Genomic DNA, 26,980 nt, shown 5'->3' on the forward strand with positions numbered 1-26,980 from the left:
AACTATGGCTGCACATTGCAATCACCCAGAAAGCTTCAAAATTCTGATGCCTGGCTGTATCCCCAGAAATCCTGATTTAATTGGTCCCGAGACCTGGACAACAGGTTTCTTGATGCTCTCTGGGTGATTCTATGTGCAGACAATATTGCAGGTCATTGCTCTCTCTCTCACCCTTAATACCTTGCCATAGGGAATTTTCTTAATGCCAAGTGACCCTTGTAACCTTTCCTTCAGATTTTATGTACCAAGTTTATTGCTTCATGTGGGTGTTCTTCTGTCTGTTGGCTTCTCTTCTGCCTGGACCCTGGCTACTCAATGTGTGGTCCATGAACCAGCAGTATCGGCATTACCTGGAAGCCTCTTAGAAATGCAGATGCACTGTCCCTGACTTCCTGACCAGAATCTGCATTTCACCAAGATCCCCAGGTGGTTGCACTTTAAATTTAAGAAACATTCTATTCCCACTGCCTGTACAAAGGGCATCATTATATACAACAGAGGAAGAAATTAATTTAATGGCTATGAATATGTCACTCATTGCTTAGTGATGGATTTTACCAAGACAGCACCAGGCCATCTCCCCGGGACTGTAGTGTATGGGTGTTTGCTTGCTTAGTGGACTTTGACTGAGTCCATCCAGGATCTTTTCCACCAGGGAGGGGGAACTTCTGAAGGTAATAAATCTCCATCCCTGGGGCATTCGAGTGAAAACTCCTGAGCCACTGGAAGCTTAGAACTGTCACCTGTAAGATTTATTTTTTAATCTTGGCTCGAAGTCCTCTCTGACGTTATTGCTGTTTTGCACTTTATACTTGTTTTTTTCTAAAATAAGTTTGGAATCATGGTGGAGATAGCTTGATAGCCCAACAAGAAAGTATAAAATTCTCCCTTAAGAACTGACAACAAGCACATCAAGCATGAATCAGGTTGTTTAATCTTTCAAGTCCCCTAAAGCAACCTTTACTGTGAAAGGTGGAATCGTGCCAGCAGCTTTAAAAGATCAGATTGCTTTCTTTCCTTGCTTGTTAAATGTGACGCATTTCTGACCCAGATACTCTTTTAAAACTTTACACTTCTGATGGATTTTATAGCTCTGGAGAGAAACAGATTCCTTCAAAACTAAATAAAGAATTTATCCAAGAGCTATAATTTAAAAGTTAAAAGATTTTGAAGCACTAAAAGATACAGAAAGAACAATCTGTGCTCTAGTGTTTAATGACACAAAATAAAATACCTTTAGTATTTTGTATTAAAAAGTTAAAAAAAAAGTACTTTTCGAATCATCTTTCATGTTGAACATTCTACATACTCAGAATGTGGAATGCACAGCTATATGAGAGTAGGTACGTTCCATAAATATTTACATACTGATGTGACATGAGTCAGTCATTACTATGAAATAGATCATATGCACACATTTTAAGAAGACTACTATCGTTTCCTAAAAGAGTATATGTGGGTGCATCCCCTCATCTACAAAATTAACCACTACAATCTTCCCTTGCCCCTCCAGACTTTCATTCCCCTAGTTATTACCCTGCTTTTATTAAACCAATCTTTGTATTGTTTTTCTTTGTAATCTCTCATGTATGTAGGTAACTTTGCCTTGCTTTTAACTTTATAAATAGGATATTCCTGCATTCATTCTTGTGTGACTTGCATTTTTTTTGTTCTACGTTAGTTTTTGAGGTCCAGCCATGTGGATATGAATAGCTAATCAATTTTCATGGCTGTATGCTTTTTGATGCATATTATACCATGTTTAACACATCTATTTCACCATTTTATGTTAATAGACATTTTGATTGTGCTCATTTTTTATTATAAAAATGCTATAAATATTGGTACAGCTGCTAAGAACCATCTTGCCAGTGATTTTAAAATTTTAAAATTTTCCTTATGCACAAACTATCTGATGTTCCTAACAAGTACAGTCAATTTAGTGAAACAACAGTCAGTATCATGGTTTTAGTGGCACGCTCCAATGGTTAAGATGAATGAATGTTCAAGAACCCAGTTGTCACATTGGTTGTGCACATAGACCCAGCCGTTGGCTCCACTAATATCTATGAAAGGACCCTAGAGCTCTAGAGGAAATGTGTTGAAAAATGTATAATGAGCCTTTCTTGTGTATTTTCATAAAATTGTGCTGATGTGCAGGCTGTCTTGTTAATATAGTTTCCAAGAAGAAAGTGTCCCTAAGATGAGTAGAATTACAAAGTTTAAACATTCCATGAGACAGTATAATGACTTTTCTTCATTACAACTTTCCTATTTTTCTGATGTAATTCTGTGTTGGCACTGAGTGGCAAAAACAGAACTTGCAGTCACAGCACTTTCTTCCTAACCAATGCATAAATTTAGAGTGACCTCTATACGCATGGCTATAAATATCTAGTTGATTCCTACAGAACAGTTTCAGCCACTAAGTCAAATGAACTTAGTCAACTGTACATTTTATATCGGCACAGCAGCATCTTTTTTTCCTAGAGAAAGAATATATACTATTTTAAAAATTCAAGTAATGCCTTTGCCAAACTAAAACAAACAAACAAAAGCAAAACACACTAATTTACTAATGTTAAATAAAAAGGTGGATACTATTTTTACTCAAGGAAAACCAGGAGAGGCAGGTCTAGGACCAACAGGCATGGAGTTCTGATTCTCAATAGATTTATTATATTCACAAGTTTTATGCACATGTAGAACCCTTGCTCAGGGCCCCTTTGTCTCCATAATTCATTGGACATTCCAGCCCTGCTCTGGGTAAAGTAGGACAGGTCAGCTACAGCTTGAGTGGAAGCTCTACCCTGAAAACTCCAATGTCTGGGTAATTTATTCAATCCAAAGAGTAGCTTATATCAGTATCTGTTTACTTATCTTTTTGATTAGTGTCTGACAGTACCAGAATATGTGTGATGTTGACATGGAAGTGAACTTCATCCAATCCATGCTTTCTAGCAATATTTGGACTAATAAAGCCAGTGTTCCTGGGTCAACTAGGTGAAAGCCAGTAATGATTTTTCACGGAAAACAATACCCTGTGTTATGAAATATTCCTTGACCAGGTTTCCTTCCCATTACTGGTTTTCCTGATGGATAGTCAACTGCAAGTTTCCAATTATCATTATATGATCAGTCAAATTTCGTTGCAATGCTTCACTGTAAAAGCAGACTAGTACGGCTTGCTATTAGTTAGGGTGACCATATAATTTCAGGACACTTTAGCAAATGGAGGAGATGATCTCAGTGATTATTTCAGGACAGAAGCATAAACCAGGGCTCTGTGGCTACCTGGAAGTCTTTATTTTGGCCTGGCAGTCTCAGAGCACAGCTTTTTTACTGTGAGAAGGGTCATCTATATACTAATAGCAGCATTTCTTAAACGTCCCATGAGAGATCTGTGATCTAGATGTCTCATTTTCCTTTTCTGCCTTTTCTTAGTCTGTGCTTTTTTTGTAATTTGTCTTTCAACAGCAGTTTCACTATAGTATACTGTACACAGATTTTTGGTGCCTTCTATTAAGGGTGGTGGAAAGTTAAGCTCTTAATAAATTCCCTTGTATGGAATCTTTGTACTACTCAATAGCATACTTGAACTGCAGAGTCAGGGAATATTAAGCTTTATTCAACATCCCCTGAGTGTCCTTCTGTGAAACATCAACAGGCCAGCAAGCCTATGACAAGTCTAATGAAGTCTCATCTGAGGACCCGTTCTGGTGCAGTGACATAGTGACAATTTATCTGTCATCCTCAGATGTACTTAAACTTCTGAGTCCCTCAGTCGTGATGGACATCTTTCATTAATTTAGCAATAACTATTCAATGTCCATTTCACTCTCCATCCCAAATCAGGTCATTGATGAATGTCCCTCTGCCATTTTACCACCACGGCTTCAGGGCAGCCATCTTTATGGACAAATGAGTGTCTCCTGCCCTGAGCTTCTCTTGGGCTGTGATACCCTACTTCCTGACCTTTATGTCGTAACTGAGAACTGAGCACTCAGCGCTCAAACTTTCCTTCTTTAAAGTTTTGCTTTCAGAAAGCTTTCCTCGTGACAACTGGATATGGTTTTGTTTCCTTCTAACAGATATAGTTAGATACTACATTGTATTTTGGATGAGTTTGAGGCTGGTGATGTGGAGAAAAGGAAGAAAACAGAAAAGGAATAACAGTGATTCCACAAAACTATATATTGACTTAATATTTCCTATGTTTTATCCTAACATTCTTAGTGACTAAGTGCAGTAAGTAGAAGTCACCTATAAGATATAAAGACATACCAAGTTTCTCCATTTCCACTAAGATCAGGAACAAGACAAGGTTGCCCACTCTCACCACTATTATTCAACATAGATTTGGAAGTTATAGCCACAGCGATCAGAGAAGAAAAGGAAATAAAATGAATCCAAATCGGAAAAGAAGTAAAGCTGTCACTGTTTGCAGGTAACATGATACTACACATAGAGAATCCTAAATATGCTACCAGAAAACAACTAGAGCTAATCAATGAATTTGGTAAAATAGCAGGATACAAAATAAAGGCGCAGAAATCTCTTGCATTCCTAAACACTAATGATGAAAAATCTGAAAGAGAAATTAAGGAAACACTCCCATTTACCATTGCAACAGAAAGAATAAAATACCTAGGCATAAACCTATCTAAGGAGGTGAAAGACCTGTATGCAGAAAAGTATAAAACATTGGTGAAAGAAATTAAAGATGATACAAACAGATGGAGAGGTATACCATGTTCTTGGATTGGAAGAATCAATATTGTGAAAATGACTATACTACCCAAAGCAATCTACAGATTCAGTGCAATCCATATCAAACTACCAATGGCATTTTTCACAGAACTAGAACAAAAAATTTCACAATTTCTATGGAAACACAAAAGACCCCGAATAGCCTAAGCAATCTTGAGAAAGAAAAATGGAGCAGGAGGAATCAGGCTCCTTGTCTTCAGAATATACTACAAAGTTACAGTAATCAAGACAATATGGTACTGACACAGAAACAGAAATATAGATCAATGGAACAGGATAGAAAGCCCAGAGATAAACCCATGCACATATGGTCACCTTATCTTTGATAAAGGAGGCAAGAATAAACAATGAAGAAAAGACAGCCCCTTCAATAAGTGGTGCTGGGAAAACTGGACAGCTACATATAAAAGAATGAAATTGGAACACTCCCTAACACCACACACAAAAATAAGATCAAAATGGATTAAAGACCTAAATGTAAGGCCAGACACTATCAAACTCTTAGAGGAAATCATAGGCAGAACACTCTATGACATAAATCACAGCAAGATCTTTTTTGACCCACCTCCTAGAGAAATGGAAATAAAAACAAAAATAAACAAATGGGACCTAATGAAACGTAACAGCTTTTGCACAGCAAAGGAAAACATAAACAAGATGAAAACACAACCCTCAGAATGGGAGAAAATACTTGCAAATGAATCAATGGACAAAGGATTAATCTCCAAAATATATAAACAGCTCATGCAGCTCAATAGTAAAAAAACAAACAACCCAATCCAAAAATGGGCAGAAGACCTAAACAGACATTTCTCCAAAGAAGACATACAGATGGCCAAGAAGCACATGAAAGGATGCTCAACATCACTAATTGTTAGAGAAATGCAAGTCAAAACTACAATGAGGGGCTTCCGTGGTGGCACAGTGGTTGAGAGTCTGCTTGCTGATGCAAGGGACACAGGTTTGTGCCCAGGTCCCACATGCCACGGAGCGGCTGGGCCCGTGAGCCATGGCCGCTGAGCCTGCGCGTCCGGAGCCTGTGCTCTGCAACGGGAGAGGCCACAACAGTGAGAGGCCTGCGTATAGCAAAAAAAAAAAAAGACACATGCACCCCAATGTTTATTGCAGCACTATTTACAATAGCCAGGTCATGGAAGCAACCTAAATGCCCATTGACAGACGAACAGATAAAGATGTTGTGGTACATATATACAATGGAATATTACTCAGCCATAAAAAGGAATGAAATTGAGTCATTTGTTGAGACGTGGATGGATCTAGAGACTGTCATACAGAGTGAAGTAAGTCTGAAAGAGAAAAACAAATATCGTATATTAATGCATGTATGTGGAACCTAGAAAAATGGTATAGATGAACCGGTTTGCAGGGCAGAAATTGAGACACAGATGTAGAGAACAAACATCAACAGATGAATGAATAAAGATGTGGCACATATATACAATGGAATATTACTCAGCCATAAAAAGAAAAGAAATTGAGTTATTTGTAGTGAGGTGGATGGACCTAGAGTCTGTCATACAGAGTAAAGTAAGTTAGAAAGAGAAAAACAAATGCCATATGCTAACACATATTTATGGAATCTAAAAAAAAAAAAAAAATGGTTCTGATGAACCTAGGGGCTGGACCGGAATAAAGACACAGACATAGAGAATGGACTTGTGGACACAAGGAGTGGGAAGGGGAAGCTGGGTCGAAGTGAGAGAGTGGCATGGACATATATACACTACCAAATGTAAAGTAGATAGCTAGTGGGAAGCAGCCACATCGCACAGGGAGATCACCTCAGTGCTTTGTGTCCACCTAGAGGGGTGGGATAGGGAGGGTGGGAGGGAGACGCAAGAGGGAAGAGATATGGGGATATATGTAAATGTATAGCTGATTCACTTAGTTATACAGCAGAAACTAACACACCATTATAAAGCAATCATACTCCAATAAAAATGTTTAAAAAAAAGATATATCGGGCTTCCCTGGTGGCGCAGTGGTTGGGAGTCCGCCTGCCGGTGCGGGGAGCGCGGGTTCGTGCCCCGGTCCGGGAGGATCCCGCGTGCCGCGGAGCGGCTGGGCCTGTGGGCCGTGGCCGCTGGGCCTGCGCGTCCGTATATCAAGTTTTTCCAGATACATCCAACCCTTCAGTAATTTTCTTACAAATTAAATGTGTGCATTTTCACATAAGACAAGAAAATGGTAAAGGAAAGCTGTAGAGTTAAACAGTTCTTTATGATGTAACATTAAATTTGAAATGTCAAAATCCCATTGAGGTTAATTTATGAGGTTTCATTGTGCCTTTAATGGTTTCAACCTGATGCAGGCCTTGGCTTGTTTTGAATTCTATTTGTTAGAAATACAAAACATTAAAGCCTCAGTCACTAAAAGAAAAGTAAAGTTAAACTGTGTGTATTTTATGAAAATTCTTAGGTAGAAAGCTAGTATCTATTATGCAGGAACAAGAAGAGGCTCTATCTTCAGTTTTTGCTCTTTGAAAGTACACCAGTGATTTCAAGACAGAAGTACAAAGAGAGATGAATGAAAAACATAAGTACAATGAGCAAAATCTTTACTTTATAAAATTACTTATTCCATTCGATTTTAAAAATAAGAATCTGATAAATAACCTCAAACCCCAGGCTGTAAATATTAACACAAGTATTCCTGAATATTTAAATTATTGGAAAATACAAAGCAAAAAGATGAATAATTATGACGTATCTAAAAAGTTAAAACAGTTGTGGAAATGATGTAAATGAAACATAATTTTGTAAAGCAAAGCATAAATAGGTAAATTTCGTGTGAAACAAAATTTACTTGACAATTTTTGGGAATTAAAACAATGTTAATTATTTAAAATGTTGTGCTTCTTTCATATTTGCACATGAAAATGAAGTACTCAGTTCAGTAAATGCTTTTACCTTTTGTCCTATGTAGGGCTGTTGGTTGTGTTCCCTAGGAAGCTGCCTCTGCATGGGAGATTTGCATGTGGGTGGTTGAGTGGGGGTAATTCTTGGGAACAACACCTGGAAGTTTGAAAGAGCAGCTGGGATGGGCAGAGGGACAAGTTGAACTGCAGTGCAGTTGCAACAGAAGTCTCTGAATACGCCAAGGGAGAGTCTGAAGCAGGGATGCCCTTCAGGGAGGTCCCAGCTGAGAAAATGGGTCTCTGCCACTGCACTGCATCACTCCATTGTATTCTTGGGCATTGTTGTCCCTGGGGAGGGGCACAGCCTTATGAGAGTCAGCTCCTTTCAGCTTGGCAGATCCTGGGGAGAACCTCAGTCTTGAATGGGGGGAATAATGGAGTCTGGGCTCTGTACAGCAGATTTCCCTAAATTGTTGCCTTTTACAGAAATGTTTCACAATGACAGCATCCTCTTACCCTAACTTTCTTTTTTTTTTTCTTTATAAATTGTTTTCTTTAATCCAAAAAGGAGTGGGAAAGGGTGGTGGAGGGGGTCATTTAATTATTTAATTTTTTTGAGGATCACCTAAGTTCCTCCACCACTTTTTATTATGAAAAGTTTCAAGCACACAGAAGAGTGGAAAGCAAAGTACAATGAACACTCATACACATACCACTAAGTTTCAATAATTAACATTTTTCTATATTTGCATTTTCCCCTGAACCATTGAATATAAGCTACATACATCATGACACTACACTTTGAGATATTTCAACATACATCTCCTGAAATATGGATATTCTCCTACCTAGTATCATTTTTGCTCTTAACAAACTTGACAATAGTTTCCTAAAATAATCTAATACCAAATCTATAATCATCGCAGTTGTCCCCAGGATGTTTTTATGGTTGTTTTAAACATTTGAATCAAGATCCAATCAAGCTTCATGCAATGCAAACAGTTATGTCTTTTTAGTTTATTTTAATCTAGAAAAGTCTTCCATTCCACCTCTTCTCTCTGATACTGACTTTGAAAAGCCTGAGCCAGGTGTGTTGTAAAGTGTCCCATATTATGCTCTTACCCTAACTTTCCCCTTCCTCTCCTACATTGACAATCTTGCTGTAGGCAAATTTAAGAACCTGTGATTCCTTTAGGGGACAACTAAGTGGAGGGTAGGAGGGCACTCAAAACCCTGCTGGCCCCCCATGTGGAGAAGGTGGTTCTGGACCCCATCTTGCTTTGATTTTGATTTCAAAGCCATGTGCTTGCTCATAATCATAAGAGCATTGTCTCTTGGGAAACCTAGGAGGATAAAACAAAACCACTCTATAAGAATTGTGGTTGGTGAGTTACAGCAAACCAATTAATGGCTGTAGCAGAACTTGTAAAATTTAACTCTTAATTTTGAAATTAATCAAAACTCATTTCTTTTTTTTTATATAATATTCTGTGTTGCTTATTTTTCTCCATTATTTGCAATGCCATATCATTATGAGATATTGTTAATTTGTCTGTGTGTTAATGTTGAAAGATATTTGACTAAAGTGCCTAATTAAAAAAAGAAAAGTAAATATAAATTGCTATTAGATTTCTTAGACCAGTTATTATCAAAAGTGTTTTAATATATGCCTGTGCCTGCACACACATGCACATACAGAGTGGATATTTAAGTTTTTAGATGAATGGAGGGTGTCCAGGTCAATTCTCAATTTAAAATTATTTTTCAGGCATTTTAAATTTAGCAAGTCCTATTATGCCTGTAACTTTTTTTCTGATTCTACTATCACATGCCCTTAGTTCATCTAGTTTAACATCATGCTAAAAGGAGTGATTTCTTGAGTATGCTTTCAAAAAAGAAATCAAACTGCTTAAATTAAATGTACAGTAATTCTATTTGTCAGATTTCACATCTTCCCTTCCTCTCATCTCTCCATAAGCCTGGCTTTAGTTATTATTTTTACACGTTACCAATACCAACAAATTTTGTTCTTGTCAGCTCTCCACCACCCTATCCATGGGTAATGTGACCTTCCCAAATGGTGTAGGAAGTCTAATCTTCAGGTGTCTGCAAACAGGGGGAGGTAGCAATTTTTGCATATGAGAAATACCATACAATATTTTTTCATAACTGTTTATTTTCTCCTGTGTGTGTCTCCATGTTCATTCAGGCTGTCCCGACAACAGCTCTGACCCTGGATGTGCAAGTCCCCTGAATGGATTTCAGGGCTGCCTGAGGCTCATCTCCATTGGTGACAAAGCGGTGGATCCCATCTCCATACAGCAGGGGGCGCTGGGGAGTTACCGTGACCTCCAGATAGACACCTGTGGCCTCACAGACAGGTAGGCAATCTCATGTCAGCATGCCTGTTTTCAACTTTTTGATAGTAGATTAAAAACAAATGAACCGCTGGAAAAGAGCATATTCTTGCCCCTTCTCCATTACTGATATCCATTCCATAGGGAAAAATTATATTTACCTTGAAAACAAAAATGACAAACTTTAAATAATTGCTTCTTTCCAATGATATTTTCTTAGAAGGCACACTCTCATGAATTTTCCTTGTGTATGTCTCCAAGCTACTTAATTCACACAGAATACCATTGATGCTGTTATAATTATTGATTAGTATATACTTTAAAAAATTGGAACATTGCACAAAACAGATTAGAATATTCTAAAGAGATCATTGAGGACCCGGAAATCAAAATTCTATGTGGTCAGCTGCATTCACCTTACACTCCCTATTCTACAGGAAAAATGAAAAGTAACTCTTCCTTTGAGAAAGGTGGAAGCTTTGGGGATTTCTAGTGATGTTTGAAACACAGTAAAGAAAAGAGAGAATTCAGTTACCACATACTGAACATGGTACCACTTCACTGAAGAAGAAAGACAAAGCTTTAAAACAATAGCATATTAAAACTGCTAAGCATTGCAACTTTACTGAAGTTATTTGTTAGTCATGTCTGACTTTTAAGTAATTTTGGCTAAAAGGGATGGCTTAACCATCACACATTCAAGTTTTTTTCTGTGACTGGTATGTCTGACTTCTCTGCAGTAAGAGTGCATTAAGTTCGTGTTGAATAAATATACACACTCCAGACATCCTCACACATCCATACATGGGCACCTTTCCAAAGTTCACACTGCACAGAGTCCTTTGTGGAGTAAATCTAATCCAAATTTAACACTAATTGAAATTCCCTGTCATGTCCAATTAACTACAAGTTACAGTGCAATCTAGCAGTGTATGAGAAGATCATAAATTCCCAGTATGTAAAATACTGACTCACAAGAACTTGAGTTCTTTAATGCAAATGTCCATGGCTATATGTTCACATTCTATTCATTTGTAGAGGAAAAAAAATGATTTAAAGAATTTAGACAAAACTCTCAACCCTAATTTTCAGATTATAAAAATTTTTTTGGCATAGAAAGTGTAACATCATCTCCAAGTTATAATTGCAGCCAGCTCTGGCATCCTGAATCTTGGTACTGGGAGAGGGTTAGAGATGCTCTCTTGGAGGTAGAGTACATCCTCTCACCCGTGGGAATGGCTTTTAATGGGTCAGGAAGGTGGGAAGTCACAGCTCACTGTCAGTAGCCTGGTTGTCACTTCAGTCGGGAAGCTCACAGAAAGTTATTTTAGTGCTTGGAGAACTCCATCACAGCATGTGTGTAATCACAGTATTTATCTCACATAAAGGTTGCCCCTTTGTGCATAAAGGTCTTTATTTCAAAACTAAAACAAAAAAACCAACGTATCTGTGTGTGTGTGTGTGTGCGTGTGTGTGTGTGTGTGTGTGTGTGACCAAAATAGAAAAATTTCCACATCACATTTTTAAAAGATTTTCAGATATCTGTACCAGTCTATGGAGACATCTGTGGTATTAAGTTATCTTCTATAAAACTGAGGCTCATGGCAACTTTGTAAGTGGTTATAAAAATAGCTATTGGCACTTTGGATGGCCTATAGTCACTACTTGTAATTTTTTATGGTTCAACATCTAAAGACATGTCCTTACTCTCCATTCTTTTTAATACTAAAAATATTCTTTTTTTCTCAACCCTTTAGTCCATACCTACTAACTGCATGTCCAATGCACCATGAAATAGATTCACTTAAAAGTGCAGCAAAGCAGACACTCACACCTGGGCTGTCTTCGGGTGCTGTGCACTGTACGCAGCCATCCACCCGGCCCACCACTCTGCCTGCCCAGAGCAAGTCCTAATGTGCTCAAGTGAATCTGAGATTTATTATTAAAATGAAGCTAGCTTTATAACTTCTATCCATTGGGCACAGGAATTAATAATTCATGATACATAGCAGCATTCTTCACACTGCAAATGCTGAAAAGATGTTTGAAATCCTAGGGGTACTTAGGAAACCTTCCTGAGCCATATAAGGACTTGAGCATCACGCTCTGTCTTCCTGTGGCTCAGATGACACTTTATAGGGAAGGCAGAGCAGTCCTTTGGGACAAGGCTGTGGGGAGGGGATAGCAGTGAGGAGGGATTGTGTCTTACACCCTTTGGGTTTTGGACATTAGGATTTCAAGTCATGTAACTCAGGCTACATAGCTCTTTTCAGGTTCCTTTTAGGCTCAGGTGTTTGCTGTCTAGAGCACCCCCAGCCATGGATGGTGCTGATGGGGTCACTTTCCTCACTTCCACTGCCTTTGGCCTAACATTAATCTTCTAGATGCTAAATGTGACATTGTGCATCATACATCTTGGGGTTCTTTTTAATAGAAAATAACACATTTAGAAGAAAATTAATTACCACAAACTTTAAGTTCTTATTTATGAAAAAAAAAATCTTATCCCAAAACATTTCTAGGTAAACTATGATATTCTTTATCATAGAGCAGTCATTTTCACTGAGTTAAAAAGTATGGAATCTATTCTAATATGATTTTAGAGAGTTCCAGCGTGTCAAAAAGAAAGGCAAGAAGTTACTTTGTTCAAGCGAGGGGTAAAGGGGATGGGCCCTGCTCAGGTCAAGCCACCCTTTCGGTCCAATGGGATTCTTAGGTAACATGATCTGAAATACCACCACTTCTAATACTCTGTGACTTTGCTATAGACTGTCCTGTTCTTCAATTGTTATAGCAATTTGCTGACTGTCAAGGTATGGATGCCCCATTCTATGCATTCACCTAGTAAACCTCTCCAGAAAGATAAATAAGTCGGGCACCATTTATTCCACATGTGAATCCCAACTGGCCCAAACTGATTTTGAAATCCACAATCTTAAGGTTGGCACACTGTTCTGAAATTTGTCAGAAATTAAAAATAAGCATATCCAGGAAAAATTTCAAAAACTCTACTATATATCATTTTATTTCTGTTTTAAAGTAAAAGTGAGTTTGCCTATTTCCAGTTCTTACTGACAGTTGAAATTTTTCCATATCTTTCCAAAGAAAACCAAAATAGTTCTTTGGTTAGACCTACTGGAATTTCAGTGTCTGGGAGTGTAATTTGTGCAGTATTAGAGGAGAAAAAAAAATCATAAAATAGCCAGATGCTACCTTTCATCTTTTGTTTCTCCTACTTTCCTTTTAACGATGTTTGTTTTACCTTTTCTGATTTGCAGATAAGTGGCTGTTGGGGAGCCGACTGGGATGAAACAGGGTTGTATGTTGAACTCTGGGTATTTCTACATGTTCATACTGTCCTGTCTTCTAAGCAGAGATCCTATCATTGGTGTGAATCTCTCTTTTTCTTAATACACTTTGTGGTAGTTTGTTATGGCAGTAATAGAAAAATAATATAACATTTATATAAAATTATGTATAAATTTATAAATCTATACACACACATATTTTCTTTCTCTAAGGTGAGAATTTGAATACATTTTAGTTTTATATACTTGCCTGTATTAAGTCCCTCACAATGAACATTTTTAATTAATATGCTTTATTTTTTAGAGCAGTTTTAGGTTTGCAGAAAGTATAGAGAGTTCCCCTTTTTCTCCTCTCTTCCCAGTCTCCTCTCACACAGTTTCTGTATTATTAATATCTTGCATCAGTGTTGTACATTTATTACGATTGATGAACCAATATTGATACATTCTTATTAACCAAAGTCCATAGTTTACAAGTTCACTCTTTGTGTTAAACAGTTCTATGGGGTTTTACAAATGCATAATGTTATGTCTTCACCATTACAGTATCGTACAGAATAGTTTCACAGCCCTAAAAATCTCCCATGCTTCACCTACTCAATCCCCCTCCCTTCCCCCAACCCCTGGCCTGGAAATCACTGATCTTTTTACTCTCTTCATAGTTTTGCCATTTCCAGGATGTCATATAGTTGGAATCATGCTCTACGTAGCCTTTCACTTTGTAATATGCATTTAAGATTCTTCCATGTCCTTTGTGGCTGGACAGCTCATTTGTTTTTAGTGCTAAATAATATTCTGTACCACAAGTTCGTCCATTCACCTACTGAAGGACATCTTGGTTACTTCCAGGTTTTGGCAATTAACAAAGCTGCTGTAAACATTTACGTGCAGATTTTTGGTGTGGAAGTAAGTTTTCAACTCATCGGAGTAAATACTAAGGAGTACAATTGCTGGATCATTTAGTAAGAAGATGTTTAGTTTTGTGAGATACTGCCAAACTGTCTTCCATTTTGCATTCCCACCAACAGTCAATGAGAGTTCCTGTTGTTCCTCATCCCTACCAGTATTTGGTGTTGTCAGTGTTTTGGATGTTTGCTATCCTAATAGGTCTGTAGTGTTATCTCATTGCTTTAATTTGCATTTCTCTACTGACATGTGATGCTGGGAAGCTTTTTCTGTTTTTATTTGCAATCTTGATACCTTCTTTGGCCAGGTGTCTGTTCAGATCTTTTGCCCTGGGTTTTAATTGGTTATGTGCTTATTGTTGAATTTAAGAGCTCTTCCTATATTTTAGATACGAATCCTTTGTTAGATACGTGTTTTGCAAGTTACCCACTAGTCTATAGCTAATCTTTTCATAGAAAAGAAGTTTTTAATTTTACTGAAGTCAAAATTATCATTTTTTTCTTTTGTGGACTGTATCTGAGAAGTCATTGCCAAACCAAGGTCACCTAGATCTTCTCCTATGTTATATTCTGAGAGTTTAACTGTTTTGCATTTTACATTTTAAAATTCTAAGATCTAGTTTGAGTTCATTTTTGAGAAAGATGTAAAGTCTGTGTTTATATTATTATTTTTTGTGCATGTGGAGACCCAGTTGTTCCAGCAGTTATTTGTTGAAAAGACTGTCCTTTCTCCAGGGAGTTACCTTTGCTTCTTTGTTAAAGATGAGTTGATTATTTTTGTGTGACTCTGTTTCTGGGCTTTCTAGTCTGTGCCATTAATCTATTTGTTCTTTTGCCAGTGCCACACTGTCTTGATTTCTGTAGCTTTGTAAGTCTTGAAGTTGAGTAGTGTTATTAGTCCTTTGACTTTTTTCTTCTTCAATATTTTGTTGGGTCTTTTGCCTTTCCATATAAACTTTAGGATCAGTTTGTTGATATCCACAAAATTACCTGCAGGGATTTTGACTGAGATTCCCTTGAATCTATAGATCAAATTGGGAATAACTGAAATCTTGCCAATTTTGAGCCTTACTATCCATGAACATGGAATATCTCCACTTATTTAGATTTTCTTTTTTATCCTTCATCAGAGTTTTGTAATTTTTCTCATATAGATCTTGTATATGTTTTGTTAGATTTATGTCTAAGTATTCTATTTTTTTGGATAATGCTAATGTGAGTGTTGTGTTTTTCATTTTAAATTTCAATTGTTCATTGTTCATTTATAAGAAAGAATCCTACAGCTTTACTATCATCACTTATTAGTTTCAGAAGTTTTTTGTTGATTATTTGAGATTTTCCACATAGACAGTCATGTCTTCTGTGAACAAAGATGGTTTTATTTCTTCTTTCCCAATCTTTGTACCTTTTATTCCTTTTCTTGTCTTATTGCATTAGCTAAGACTTCCAGTATGATATTTGAATAAGAGTGGTGAGAGCAAATCTTTGCTTTGTTCCCATACTTAGAGGAAGGCATCTAGTTTCTCACCATTAAATATAATGTTGCTGTAGGGTTTTGGAGATTTTGTTTGTTTATTTGTTTGTTTGTTTAATCAAGTTGAGGAAGATCCTCTCTATTACTAGTTTGCCGAGGTTTTTTGTTTGGTTGGTTTTATTTTTGTTTTATCGTGAACCAGTGTTAGATTTTGTCAAATACTTCTTCTGCATCTATTTATGTGACCAAATGGTTTTTCTTCTTTAGCCTGTTTATGTGATAGATTATATTAATTTTCAAATTATTTTTTTCAAATTTTGGAGCAACCTTGCATACCTGGAATAAATTCCACTCAATTATGTTGTATATATTTTTTATACATTTTTGGATTCAATTTGCTATTATTTTGTTGAGAATAGCACTTCTTTTTGATAATGAAAAAATTAAGTAACATTCTTGCAATTAAAAATTTTAATCTTATAAACAAAGATTAAACTCTCACTTTCAATTTCAAAAAGTGAGATGTAACAATGTCCATGAGATATAAGTGGTTATTTGGTTTACCTGAGTGATTTTGTGGTCTATTCAATTATGTGGGGGAAAAAATAACAATAAATCCCTTAGTCTTAAGTGATCTCTAAATCTAATTCCTAGAGGCATCATCAGTCTGATCTAAAGTAGATGACATTCAGAACCCCTGGCACTGTGATGCTATATGGATAAAGAGTTTCTCCTTTTTTCTGACTTCCTTCCTTCTCTTTAAAATGTTTCCTTATGTACTAAGTCAACATGGTAACATATTACAATGTGGTATACATATATCAGTTAGATTTGGCTGCACAATAAATTATCTTTAAAACTTACTAGCTGAAAACAACAACAGATTTGTTTATCTCACAATTCTGTATTTGCTGCTGGGCTCTCTCATGCATCTGTGGTTGCCTGGGGGATCAGCTGGCAGCTGGTTGACTTATAATCCCCTCACTCACTTGTCCTGTGGTTTGAACCTACAGGGGTGACTAGACAACCTGAACAAGCCCAGGTTTCTTCATGTGGTTGTGCTTTCAGGGTTCAAAACTCAGCAAGAGAGCAAGCCCCCTGCCCAAGCACTTTTCTAGCCTCTGCTGTGTTAGTTTGCTAATGCCTCATTGATCCAAGCAGGTCATATGCCCAACCCAGATTCAAGGTGAAGTAAGCTATACTTTTTGATGGAAGTATCTATAGGTCACACTGCAAGGACATGGAAGCAGGGATGGGAAATGTGCTGTCTATGGCCATTGCAAGCAATTTATATCCCTGTCATGTATGAAATTAATCTTGCCTTATTTGTGAAAAAGCAAACACATTTTCTGATGTAATGAGATGTGTAGAAAATTTGTCTGTCACAAATACATGACAGTTGGTAGCACCTAATGGATTTTTTAGTTTATGATTGATATTACATTTGGAAACCTTGATGACAGACCCAACAATTTTTGTTCATGTTGAAATTTTTCTGATCAGGTCACTGTTTTCATTACAACATATTAATATTAAGATACACATTTATCATGACCAAGTGTGGGAAATAGTGCTGTGTCTGTCTTCTTCTAGGTGTTTGCCCAGCTATTGTGAACATGGGGGTGAATGTTCCCAGTCCTGGGACACCTTCTCCTGCAACTGCGCACACACTGGTTACACCGGTGCAACCTGCCATTCCTGTAAGCCTCACACTTCATTCATTCTCCTTTCTGTTCTGATTTCCATGTAGTTCTATTTTTCTTTCCATTATTTTGTGTATATGTGTGTGTGTGCAACCATGTGCTAGAAAGCAACAACAAAAAATAATTATTTTAGACACTAATTTTTGTCTGGTTTATTTTTAATCAAATTTATTTCCTATTGATGATAAGGCAGCTAACAGAAATACATATATCATAGGATAGAAAAAAATAGTAGGCAAAGGAAAATAAGTATAGGAAAATAAAATACAGTCAAAGTATAAATTAAATCTAGAATTCATGATATTGTATCTTGTTCTCTTCCTCGAGCGGAATCCAATTTTAGTTCTCAAATCCTGTCTGCCTAAGTAAAAAGCATGAGTTACTAGATTCTCAATATTTATAAAATTAAACAAGAAAAGTCTCAGAAGAAGTGCAGGATGGGAGCTAACACGGTAGGGCTTTTAGACATCAGTGACAAGCCAGGCAAATGCTTAGGTCCATTGCAATCTTGATGTTCTCTGATGATGATGGTGGTAGTGATGATGATGATGATGGAACTTACTGGAATTTACCATGTACTTGCACGATTCTAGTTCTCTGCATGTTTCAACTCCTTTAATCCTCAAAACAGTTCTAGTTCTCTGCATGTTTCAACTCTTTTAATCCTCAAAACAACTCTAGGAGGTAAATGTATTTTTATCTACATATTTATCTACATATCTACATCTATTTTTATCTACATCTACACCTGAGGAACGAGAGAGGCTAGGTTGTTTACCCAGGGTCACACTCTCCATCTCCTCTTAGTGGTGTTTCTTCTGTCTAGAACACCCGTCTCTTTTCTGAAGAATTATTCTTTCAACTTTAAAGCTAACAAAACTTTATTGACTGCTAATCCATTAGCTTATGACAGAGCCTCTGAAATGCCCTTGGTCTTCTAATTATTGGCTTTTGTATATGTTTTTCTTTTAGTTTTTCCCTATTTTTGTGTCACTGCTGATGTTTCTGAATCCCTTCTCTGGTAGCACCCCTCTCTCTGGGTCTTTAGAGAGAGAGAGCATGATATGAAAATTCACAGATCTCACCATGTTCAGTCCCTCCTACTGGGAGAATACATTGCACTTTTAAGAACTCTTCCCTGTGAATTATTTAATTTTATTTCCACATATGGGAGAAGAGCAGAGTTTGGACTGACATAAATTTGTCTTTATGGGAAGTGAATCCCAGTGAGGCAGGCATCAGTGTTGGGATGAGAGCCCTGGGTCCTCAGCCCTGAAGGTTCCACAGAGGAACTCAAAGCATCTTGGAAGACAAAGGGAGGTGACTTATGCCCTAAACATCCCATAAGTTCAACCAGAGCGATTCCACCTCAACTCTATTTACTGTACTAGTGCCAGGTGAGAATTTCCTGGAGTAACTCTTCATTGGAAAAGAGCTGGACATCTGGGAAATTTGAGGCTAAGTGACTTGGCCAAGTCACAGTTAGGAATGGGGTGATCTCTTCCTTAGAGTGTCCTCCATCATACTTAGCAAGGTGTCTTATATGAAGCAGATATCTACTGAATATTAATGAGTAAGAAATATGGCTAAAATGCTATCAGTAACTGTGATCTAAACATCATTCTAAACAACTCTGATTTTAAAACTAACAGATATATATATATATGTAGGGTGTTTCATTTGTGCCCCATGATTTGGTCTAATAACTGAATTGACTTTATAGGGATCATCTAACTGGTAAGCTACATGAAGATGAGATATTGCCAAATCAAAATAAATGATCACGAGACCATTATTTTTGGGTCTAAGTGCACGATTAATACACGTGTGCATTCGTGTTTAAAGCAAGCTTTCTCCTAGTCATTCCTCTTCTACTCTTGTTTCCTAGGCAATTCCAACCCCAACCCAAACACAAACACTGCTATCAATTTTCGTGTATCCCTCTGGACACTTTTCTAGGTGGTCGTGAGCATATGTATGTATTTATAGAAATGTAAACATGAGCAGCCCAAATGCATGCGTGGTGGAAAAGCAGAGTCCATATTGTCTCTGTGTCCAACAGTGTAGATGGTAGTAGCCATGCCATTGATTTGGGACAATCTGGTACATTTGACACTTGGCCATGTTTAACAAAAGGATGTTTACCTTTGTAAAATCTCTGGACAAAAAGCATTCCCTTCATCTTCTTTTTCTTTGAGATGAGAGGAAAAAACAACCCCTCGATCTCTCCCTGGGTTTTTGTTGATTATTTGAAATAGGCAAAGTTAGAAGTGTAGATAATCCAGTCACTGTAGCATGGCATAAAGCCATAGCCTACTCGGATCACTCCATTTTGTGGATCTTGCCTAACCACCACCTGAGTCTGTCAGTGTGGTTGCCAAATCTGATCGTTAGAGCTGGCTTAAAGATCCAGTCCATCACTCTGCCAGAATCAGTGCTGCACTTCTGTCCCAGCAGCCATTAGTGGCTTTCAGGTTTTCAAAGGGTTTTTCCTGTCAAGGCAGCGAGTGATGCACACTGGAGATGTTACTTGGTTGATCACTTATTTAAATGTCTTCTGAATATTTTTTTTTTTTTTTTTTTTTTTTTTTTGGGTGTGGCCTGTGGGATCTTAGTTGAACCTGGGCCCCGGCAGTGAGAGCACCAAGTCCTAACCATTGGACCACCAGGGAATTCCCAGATCAGCTAATTTTTAATAAAGCACAGCTTCAGAATTTATAATCTTTCAATACAGATATTGGACTGACATGAATTAATTTACACCAAACACAATAGTAAATGATAGCTGTCACACACATTTTTTTTTCCAGGAATGACCAATTAACCTTATTTCACTGATTTTTATGTTTCTAGATATTTAAGAAATTTTAAATTTCTGATTTTTCTTATGTCATTTTTAATAGTGCTTTTCATTTAAGGAAATATATAAAGCCCACAGCTTTTCTGTTTGGAAGGCCAAGCTCCCTGAGGGCAGGACTGTTACCTGCCTTGTTCACCCTCTGTCCCTGGCACTGAGAACCACACTGTGACTTAAGTAGGTGACAGCAAATGTCTGCAGAATGAATGACATGAGAGGACATATATAAAACACAGATTAAGAGTTCACCTGCAAAATATGCATTTTTATGTGTCTTCCAAGTATAAATAAATTTCACACTATCTTGAGCTTTTGCATCGGCAGGCGGACTCTCAACCACTGCGCCACCAGGGAAGCCCCTGTCTTCTGAATATTAATTGAGTCCATCATCTGCAGATGCTAATCACTTGCCTTGTACACAGCGAAACATTTATTGTACATGTAGAAAGTTCAATTATGGATTAAGATAAATTGAAACTATAAAGAGATATTTCATATATATTATATATATTTCTTTGAATTTCAATTTTCTTGAATTATCATTTGCAAAGCATTTAAGGATGTTTCTTTTTAAAGCAAACTTTAAAAACTGAATGAAGAAGAGTTGCTGATTTGTGAAATTCATCTCATTGAAAAAAATGCATTTCACATGTAAACTGTTTTAAGTAAACAAAGAGTATAATTAGAGTAATTTATAAAATAACATGATTATTTAAGATAAAAGCAGATGATTTAGGGAGATTAAGCCAATGCACTTCAGGTGCTTAGATATAATGAAACAAAAAAGAATTAGACAAGAGTAAATCCAGTTATCACAATTTTGAAAGGAATCCTGTGTTTCTAGAACATACAGGATTCAGATCCACATGTCCCACAGTGGGACTTTCACTCTGTGCTTCAGAATCTTCACTCTGTCTGATTGAAACAGGGAAACACTCCTCTAAAGAAAATGTCACTGAGAGCAATGCAGAATGAGTGTCACTGGGGAAAGTATCACTTAATTCACAACATGGAGGGATCCATCCCACTGTAGCTCCTGTCTGAGACCCGTGTTCTTTGCAGCTGTCTACGAGCAGTCATGTGAAGCCCACAGGCACAGAGGAAACTCTTCAGGGCTCTACTATATCGACTCAGACGGAAGTGGCCCGCTGGGACCATCCCTTGTGTATTGCAACATGACAGGTATGCTAATAAGCCTTTTTTATGACAGTTAAACTCATGTAAATACTTGCTGTGCATGAAAAACCCAGATGGGGAAAGTAGAGTTTACCTAGTGACAGCTTTATGTAGATGTGCATTTTGATTGTAATTGTAATATGATTGTTCAGAAGTATTAAACATAATGTTCTAAAATAGTTAAGAGGTGGTAATTAAACGTTATGTTCTTTCTTTGTGTAAAATTAACAATAAATCTTTGCTTATTAATCTGAAACGAAAAAGGATAAACTTTATTTCTTAGTTCATGTCAATAAATGACAAAGACTTAGGAGAATATTCACTTTTCAAATTTATGAAAACATCCATTTGTATTCTTTTGAATCTGTAATCACATGAGTTTATCTAGGAGATAATAAATGTTTCTAAAGTGTATATACTTCAAGTAATAATATTATTCTTGTGCAACTGTATAAATAATATTTTATTTTCCTTAGAAACCGAATTATATGTTAAAGGACCTGTTTACGACTTATTATGATGCCTTTAATTCTTTGAAACTTTTTTTTTTTTTTTTTTTTTTTTTTTTGCGGTACGCGGGCCTCTCACTGTTGTGGCCTCTCCCGTTGCGGAGCACAGGCTCCGGATGTGCAGGCTCAGCGGCCATGGCTCACGGGCCCAGCCGCTCCACAGCATGTGGGATCTTCCCGGACCGGGGCACGAACCCGCGTCCCCTGCATCGGCAGGCGGACTCTCAACCACTGCGCCACCAGGGAAGCCCCTTTGAAAATTTTTAATTTAACATCTCCGCCTACAGTATAGGACCACAAAGGAACAAAGCATCCACTTTAATGAATGACAACTGCCCTGATGGCGTTGATACAAATTCTTTATACCTCTTCTGTACCTGTATCTATGTGTGTCTGTACCCATAACTTTTCCTCCATACTCGCATAACATTTTACCAATAAAAAGAGGACAAACCTCCAAGAAAACTTTCTGTTACTCTAGCAGTGTAGACCTAACAGTACCTCAACAACCACAGAATTTGACTCTGCAAATTCTGAGCTAATGATCAGAAAAAAAGTCAACTATAAATGGTTCTAAGGCAACTATAACTTAGTTATAATTTTGTTCTTCTGTTATTATGACTACATGTCACCCTGACAGGGTTGCAAGTCTCACAAGGAGGGAATTATTTATGGATAAATTTATGATGATGCTTTGTGAGTAGCTTACAATCCTGGTGTGGTTTTTTACCTACTACCATTTCATACATGAAACAAAATCTGAGCATTTTGGCAGTGGTTAATCATATGATTAGATCTGAATTCAGTCAAATATATCTTCCAGCCCCAAAACTACCCCCAAAGTTGGTACAGAAAATGCAAGAACTTGCAGAGCATTGCACTGGGTGTAAGTATGGCTCTTTTGGGCTTTGGGGTAAACATTTTGTCATAAATACTGACCAAAATATTGAAGTGTGATGACAGAGTTAAATACATTGGCTTACCTTTACTGAAAAATGTGTGATCAGTGAAATATGTGAGGAAACAGCCCAGGGGATCATTCTAGATATACTGCACTCCAGTGGTTTATAACAGGCCTTCAAGTGATTTCAATTCCTGCTTTGATTTTCTTTCATTACCATGGGTCAAGCAAATGCCAAGAACAAAGAAAGCTAAATAAAGTTGCTAGCATCCCAATAAAACATTTCCCTTTATCAATTAAATTCTTAATTATCACAGAAGTCTAAGGCATGTTAAAGATTTTCATACATATTGTCTTGGGTTAATTCTATGAGCAGAGTTCCATACACACTGAAAAATTCCAAGATTCTAGAAAGGTAGAAATAATCCCAACCGGCACATTCCAAAATGAGTGACATTTCAATGACTGAAGCTATTTTGTTAATAGTTAACTATTGGCAGGCTGAGGTCACGTTTATAAGGAAAGGTATTTGCTGCGAAGAGGAATAACCGAGAGCTGAGGGCCCGATCTTCTGCAGTTTATGGTTGTAATAAAAGAAAATTATTTTAGTCATGCTAGTGAACGCGCGGTCTAGGCTTCCCCATGAAGCTTTAGTTGTGCATATTTATAAAGCCCCTTTGGAATGTGTAACTATCTCAAAGGTGTTTTGTTTTAATGCTAATTTGGTACCATAGCTGATGTATTTTGATTCCCTACAATTGCTATTACCTTTTCAGAGTGAACCTTGGCCCCTACCACCAGAGAGAAGAGTAGTTATCATCAAAATGCAGAGACAGTAAAAACAGATGCCCAGCTTTTGATTTCAGGTAACTTAGAATAATACCTGATGATATACAAGCAGGTTTTCTTACATTAGAGATGAGAAAGAACCTCTAAATAAGGGAGGGAAAAGGTGAAATCTGCTGATTAACCCTCCTGGTCGGTTTATACACACGATGGCCTTGAAAACTGCTGAGGATGTGAATCATTTCCTTCCCCGGGTGACCTGAAGAAACGTCCAAGTAGAGGCACAAAACTGAAGAGTTGCAAAAAAGCTTCTGACAAGATTGAACACATGTGTACTCAGCGCCTGCCCTGAGCCAGGCATGGCTGTGGCCACATCAGGGAGTGAATCTGAACACCTCCCTCCCCTGGTGGGGGGTGCTTTCTGGGGTGGGGAGCCAGATCATTGACAGAAGTGAATCAAATACTTGGCATGTTGCAAGGTAGCAGGTGTTGTGAAGAAGAACAAAGCAAGGAACAGGGTCACAGACTATAGAAGGATGGGTTACAGTTTTAAATAGAGGGATCAAGAAAGGACTCAGTTGGAAAGTGACATCTGTGCCAACCACATCAAAGAAGCAACCGTGAGAAAACCTGAGGTGGAGCCTTCAAGGGGGAGGGAGGAGGGAAGTGCCAAAGACCTGCAGCCATGGGGAGCTGGCATGTTGGACAGACTCAGGTGGAAGGACGAGAAGGTGGCCTTTCCTCAAGTCATGTGGCTGGAAAGGGGCTGATCCAGGATTCACACCAGCTGTGCAGTTTGGGCCTTTAACCATCATGGGGCACCAAGGAGACTAGTTAGGACGTTGCTCGAGTAATCGATCCAAGATGGTGATGGTGGGTAGCAGGCTGGGAGCAGAGGAAGAGGAGGAGAGAAATGTTGAGTTAGAACCGGTGGACTAACCGATGGAGAGAAAGAGAGGCATCAAGCAGGGCTCCTGTATTTGGATCCAAACCCTGGAAAGAAGGTGCAGGTATTACTCACAGAGACAGAGAATTCTTGGGAAGGACCATGTTTGTAAGGGAAGACCAGGATTCCAGTTGTGAATATGTGAAGTTTGGGTTGCGTATTGGTCATTTAGTTAGATAGTGGAGACCTGTTGGTTATAAAACAAGTGTAATGTATCTTCTTAAAGCCTACTAGGTGGTTATAACATCTTTGGCAATACAACCTTTTAAAAATATAATTTGGGGTGTGACTTTACAAATTAATTTAACCTGACCAGAGGGCTCCTGTTTGCTTTACTGTCACTAGTGGACACTATCCAGCAGGATAGAGCTTCTCCAGGTCCCTACGTGTTTGTTCCCCAAGGAGAAGTTCTGCTTTCCACAGCCAGATTCTGCGGGGCAGCATCCCAGGAGAGGCTGTATTATTATTAAGCTTCTCTAGAGATGCTTATGTGCACATGGGTTTAGAAAGCACTGTCATTTAGCTGAGGATCTTTGGTTTTAGCAGGCACAGGCTACTCTATCTTCCAAAAAATTAAAATGGAAAGGGAACAAAGGGCATCACAAAATGGAGAAATAAAACCAATGCAGATGTAAAATTTTGGTGCCACTACTCATTTCACGGTCCAAGCAATTATCCTGTTGTTCCTATTTATATAGGTTGCTGTGGGTGAGGTTTAATGATCCATCACTGAATCCCTGTGGCTCTAATGCATCCACAAATGCAACAGGAATGGTTCACATATATTAAGATAAAGTATGAGACATTAATTCTCTAAATTAAGTATCTTCTAAACTCTCTAACATAATCTTGGAACGTTTTAAGAGCTGTAAGGTGCGTATGTGTGTGTATGTGTTTGTGTAGGGATTCATGAAAATGATTGCTAATAATTTATATTGATGTGTAATGTCTATTATTAAAGCATACTGAATAACTATATATCTTCATATTACATTGCAAATGAACAAACATTACATAGAGATTATTGTATCACAATGCCTTTTAGGTCATTAAAGGTTTTTAGAGAAGTTTATAGTTGCCTAGCTCTCATGTAAAACTCCTGAAATTAGTATATTCTTGTTCTGTGTGAAAAGATCAATGTCGTAAGGGTTCCATAATTATGACTGAGATGGAACATCAAATGGACCATGAGACACACATACATACCCAAGATGGAGAGCAGGAGTTCACTACTTCAGTGAAGATTTCCAAATACTATTAAATACCAAGGATTTTTATTAAACTCAACACCGTAAGGAAAGCAATGTGCTGAAGACAGAGAAACACACAGGCCAGTCCAAAGACCAGTGACTACCTCCAGCAGCTACACAACAAAATGTTTAATGAAAATTTTTTTAAATCCAGATTTTTCCTGGGGAAAATCCAAGGAATGAACCAAAGTTACAGCTAAATGGTCCTTACTGCCCAGGGGTCATATGAGGTGCCCCCTGACAAATCTGCTTATTGATAGAGGAAGATCTTAGGGTCCTGATTCTGTTCTTCTAACCTGGAAATATGCCCACTATGAAAAATTTGCCTTCTCCACGATGCTGTGATGCCTGTGGACAATTAAACACTCTCTAATTATTAAAAAACAAGTACTTAGACTTGGAAAAAGATACAAAAAACAGAATTCTAAACCAATGGTTAAAATTATATCCTTGGAATAAAGACGCAGATGTAGAGCATGGACTTGAGGACACAGGGAGGGGGAAGGGGAAGCTGGGACGAAGTGAGAAAGTGGCATGGACATATATACACTACCAAATGTATAGCTAGTGGGAAGCAGCTGCATAGCACAGGGAGATCAGCTCGGTGCCTTGTGACCACCTAGACGGGTGGGATAGGGAGGGTGGGAGGGAGACACAAGAGGGAAGAGATGGGGGGATATATGTATATGTATTCCTGATTCACTTTGTTATACAGCAGAAACTAACACACCATTGTAAAAGAATTATACTCCAATAAAGATGTAAAATAAATAAATAAATAAGCTTAAACTTGCCTAAAAAAAAAAATCAGATTTCAGAATGAAAAAAAAAATTATATCCTTGGTAATAGCCTTTAAAAATGTAGTACTAGGACACACTCTGCATGTATTTTTTAGTACCTTTAGTACAGAGACAACCAAAACAAGACAAAATAGTAAGCTATTTTGAATGGACTACTTGTGCAATTTGTTGACAGACCTATTCCCTTTCTAAACAGAAGAAACAAAACATAACTTCTTTGATGACAAGATGAGGAAAGCCAATGGCTCTACTCACTGAGAGAGATAGAACTGTTTGTGCCCACCCTAAACCCAGGGTAGTTGTTGGCTATTTTCACAGTTGTGAGGTTCAGAAACTGCTTCTCAGACCTTGCATTGTGA

At 37.7% G+C, this 26,980-nt stretch overlaps 1 protein-coding gene across 1 annotated transcript in view; it reads left to right on the plus strand.

The window, feature by feature from the left end:
* The window catches only part of LOC103083774 (contactin-associated protein-like 3), a 151,555-nt gene that overhangs the window by 76,927 nt on the left and 47,648 nt on the right, over positions 1-26,980 (plus strand). Inside the window, exons 9-11 of the mRNA XM_007456982.1 lie at positions 9,858-10,029; positions 17,286-17,392; positions 21,315-21,434. Coding sequence (XP_007457044.1) covers positions 9,858-10,029; positions 17,286-17,392; positions 21,315-21,434 — 399 coding nt within the window. The remainder of the gene's footprint in view (positions 1-9,857; positions 10,030-17,285; positions 17,393-21,314; positions 21,435-26,980) is intronic.

This window comes from Lipotes vexillifer, unplaced genomic scaffold, assembly GCF_000442215.2.
Source record: "Lipotes vexillifer unplaced genomic scaffold, Lipotes_vexillifer_v1.1 scaffold859, whole genome shotgun sequence".
Classification (NCBI taxonomy): Eukaryota; Metazoa; Chordata; class Mammalia; order Artiodactyla; family Lipotidae; genus Lipotes; species Lipotes vexillifer.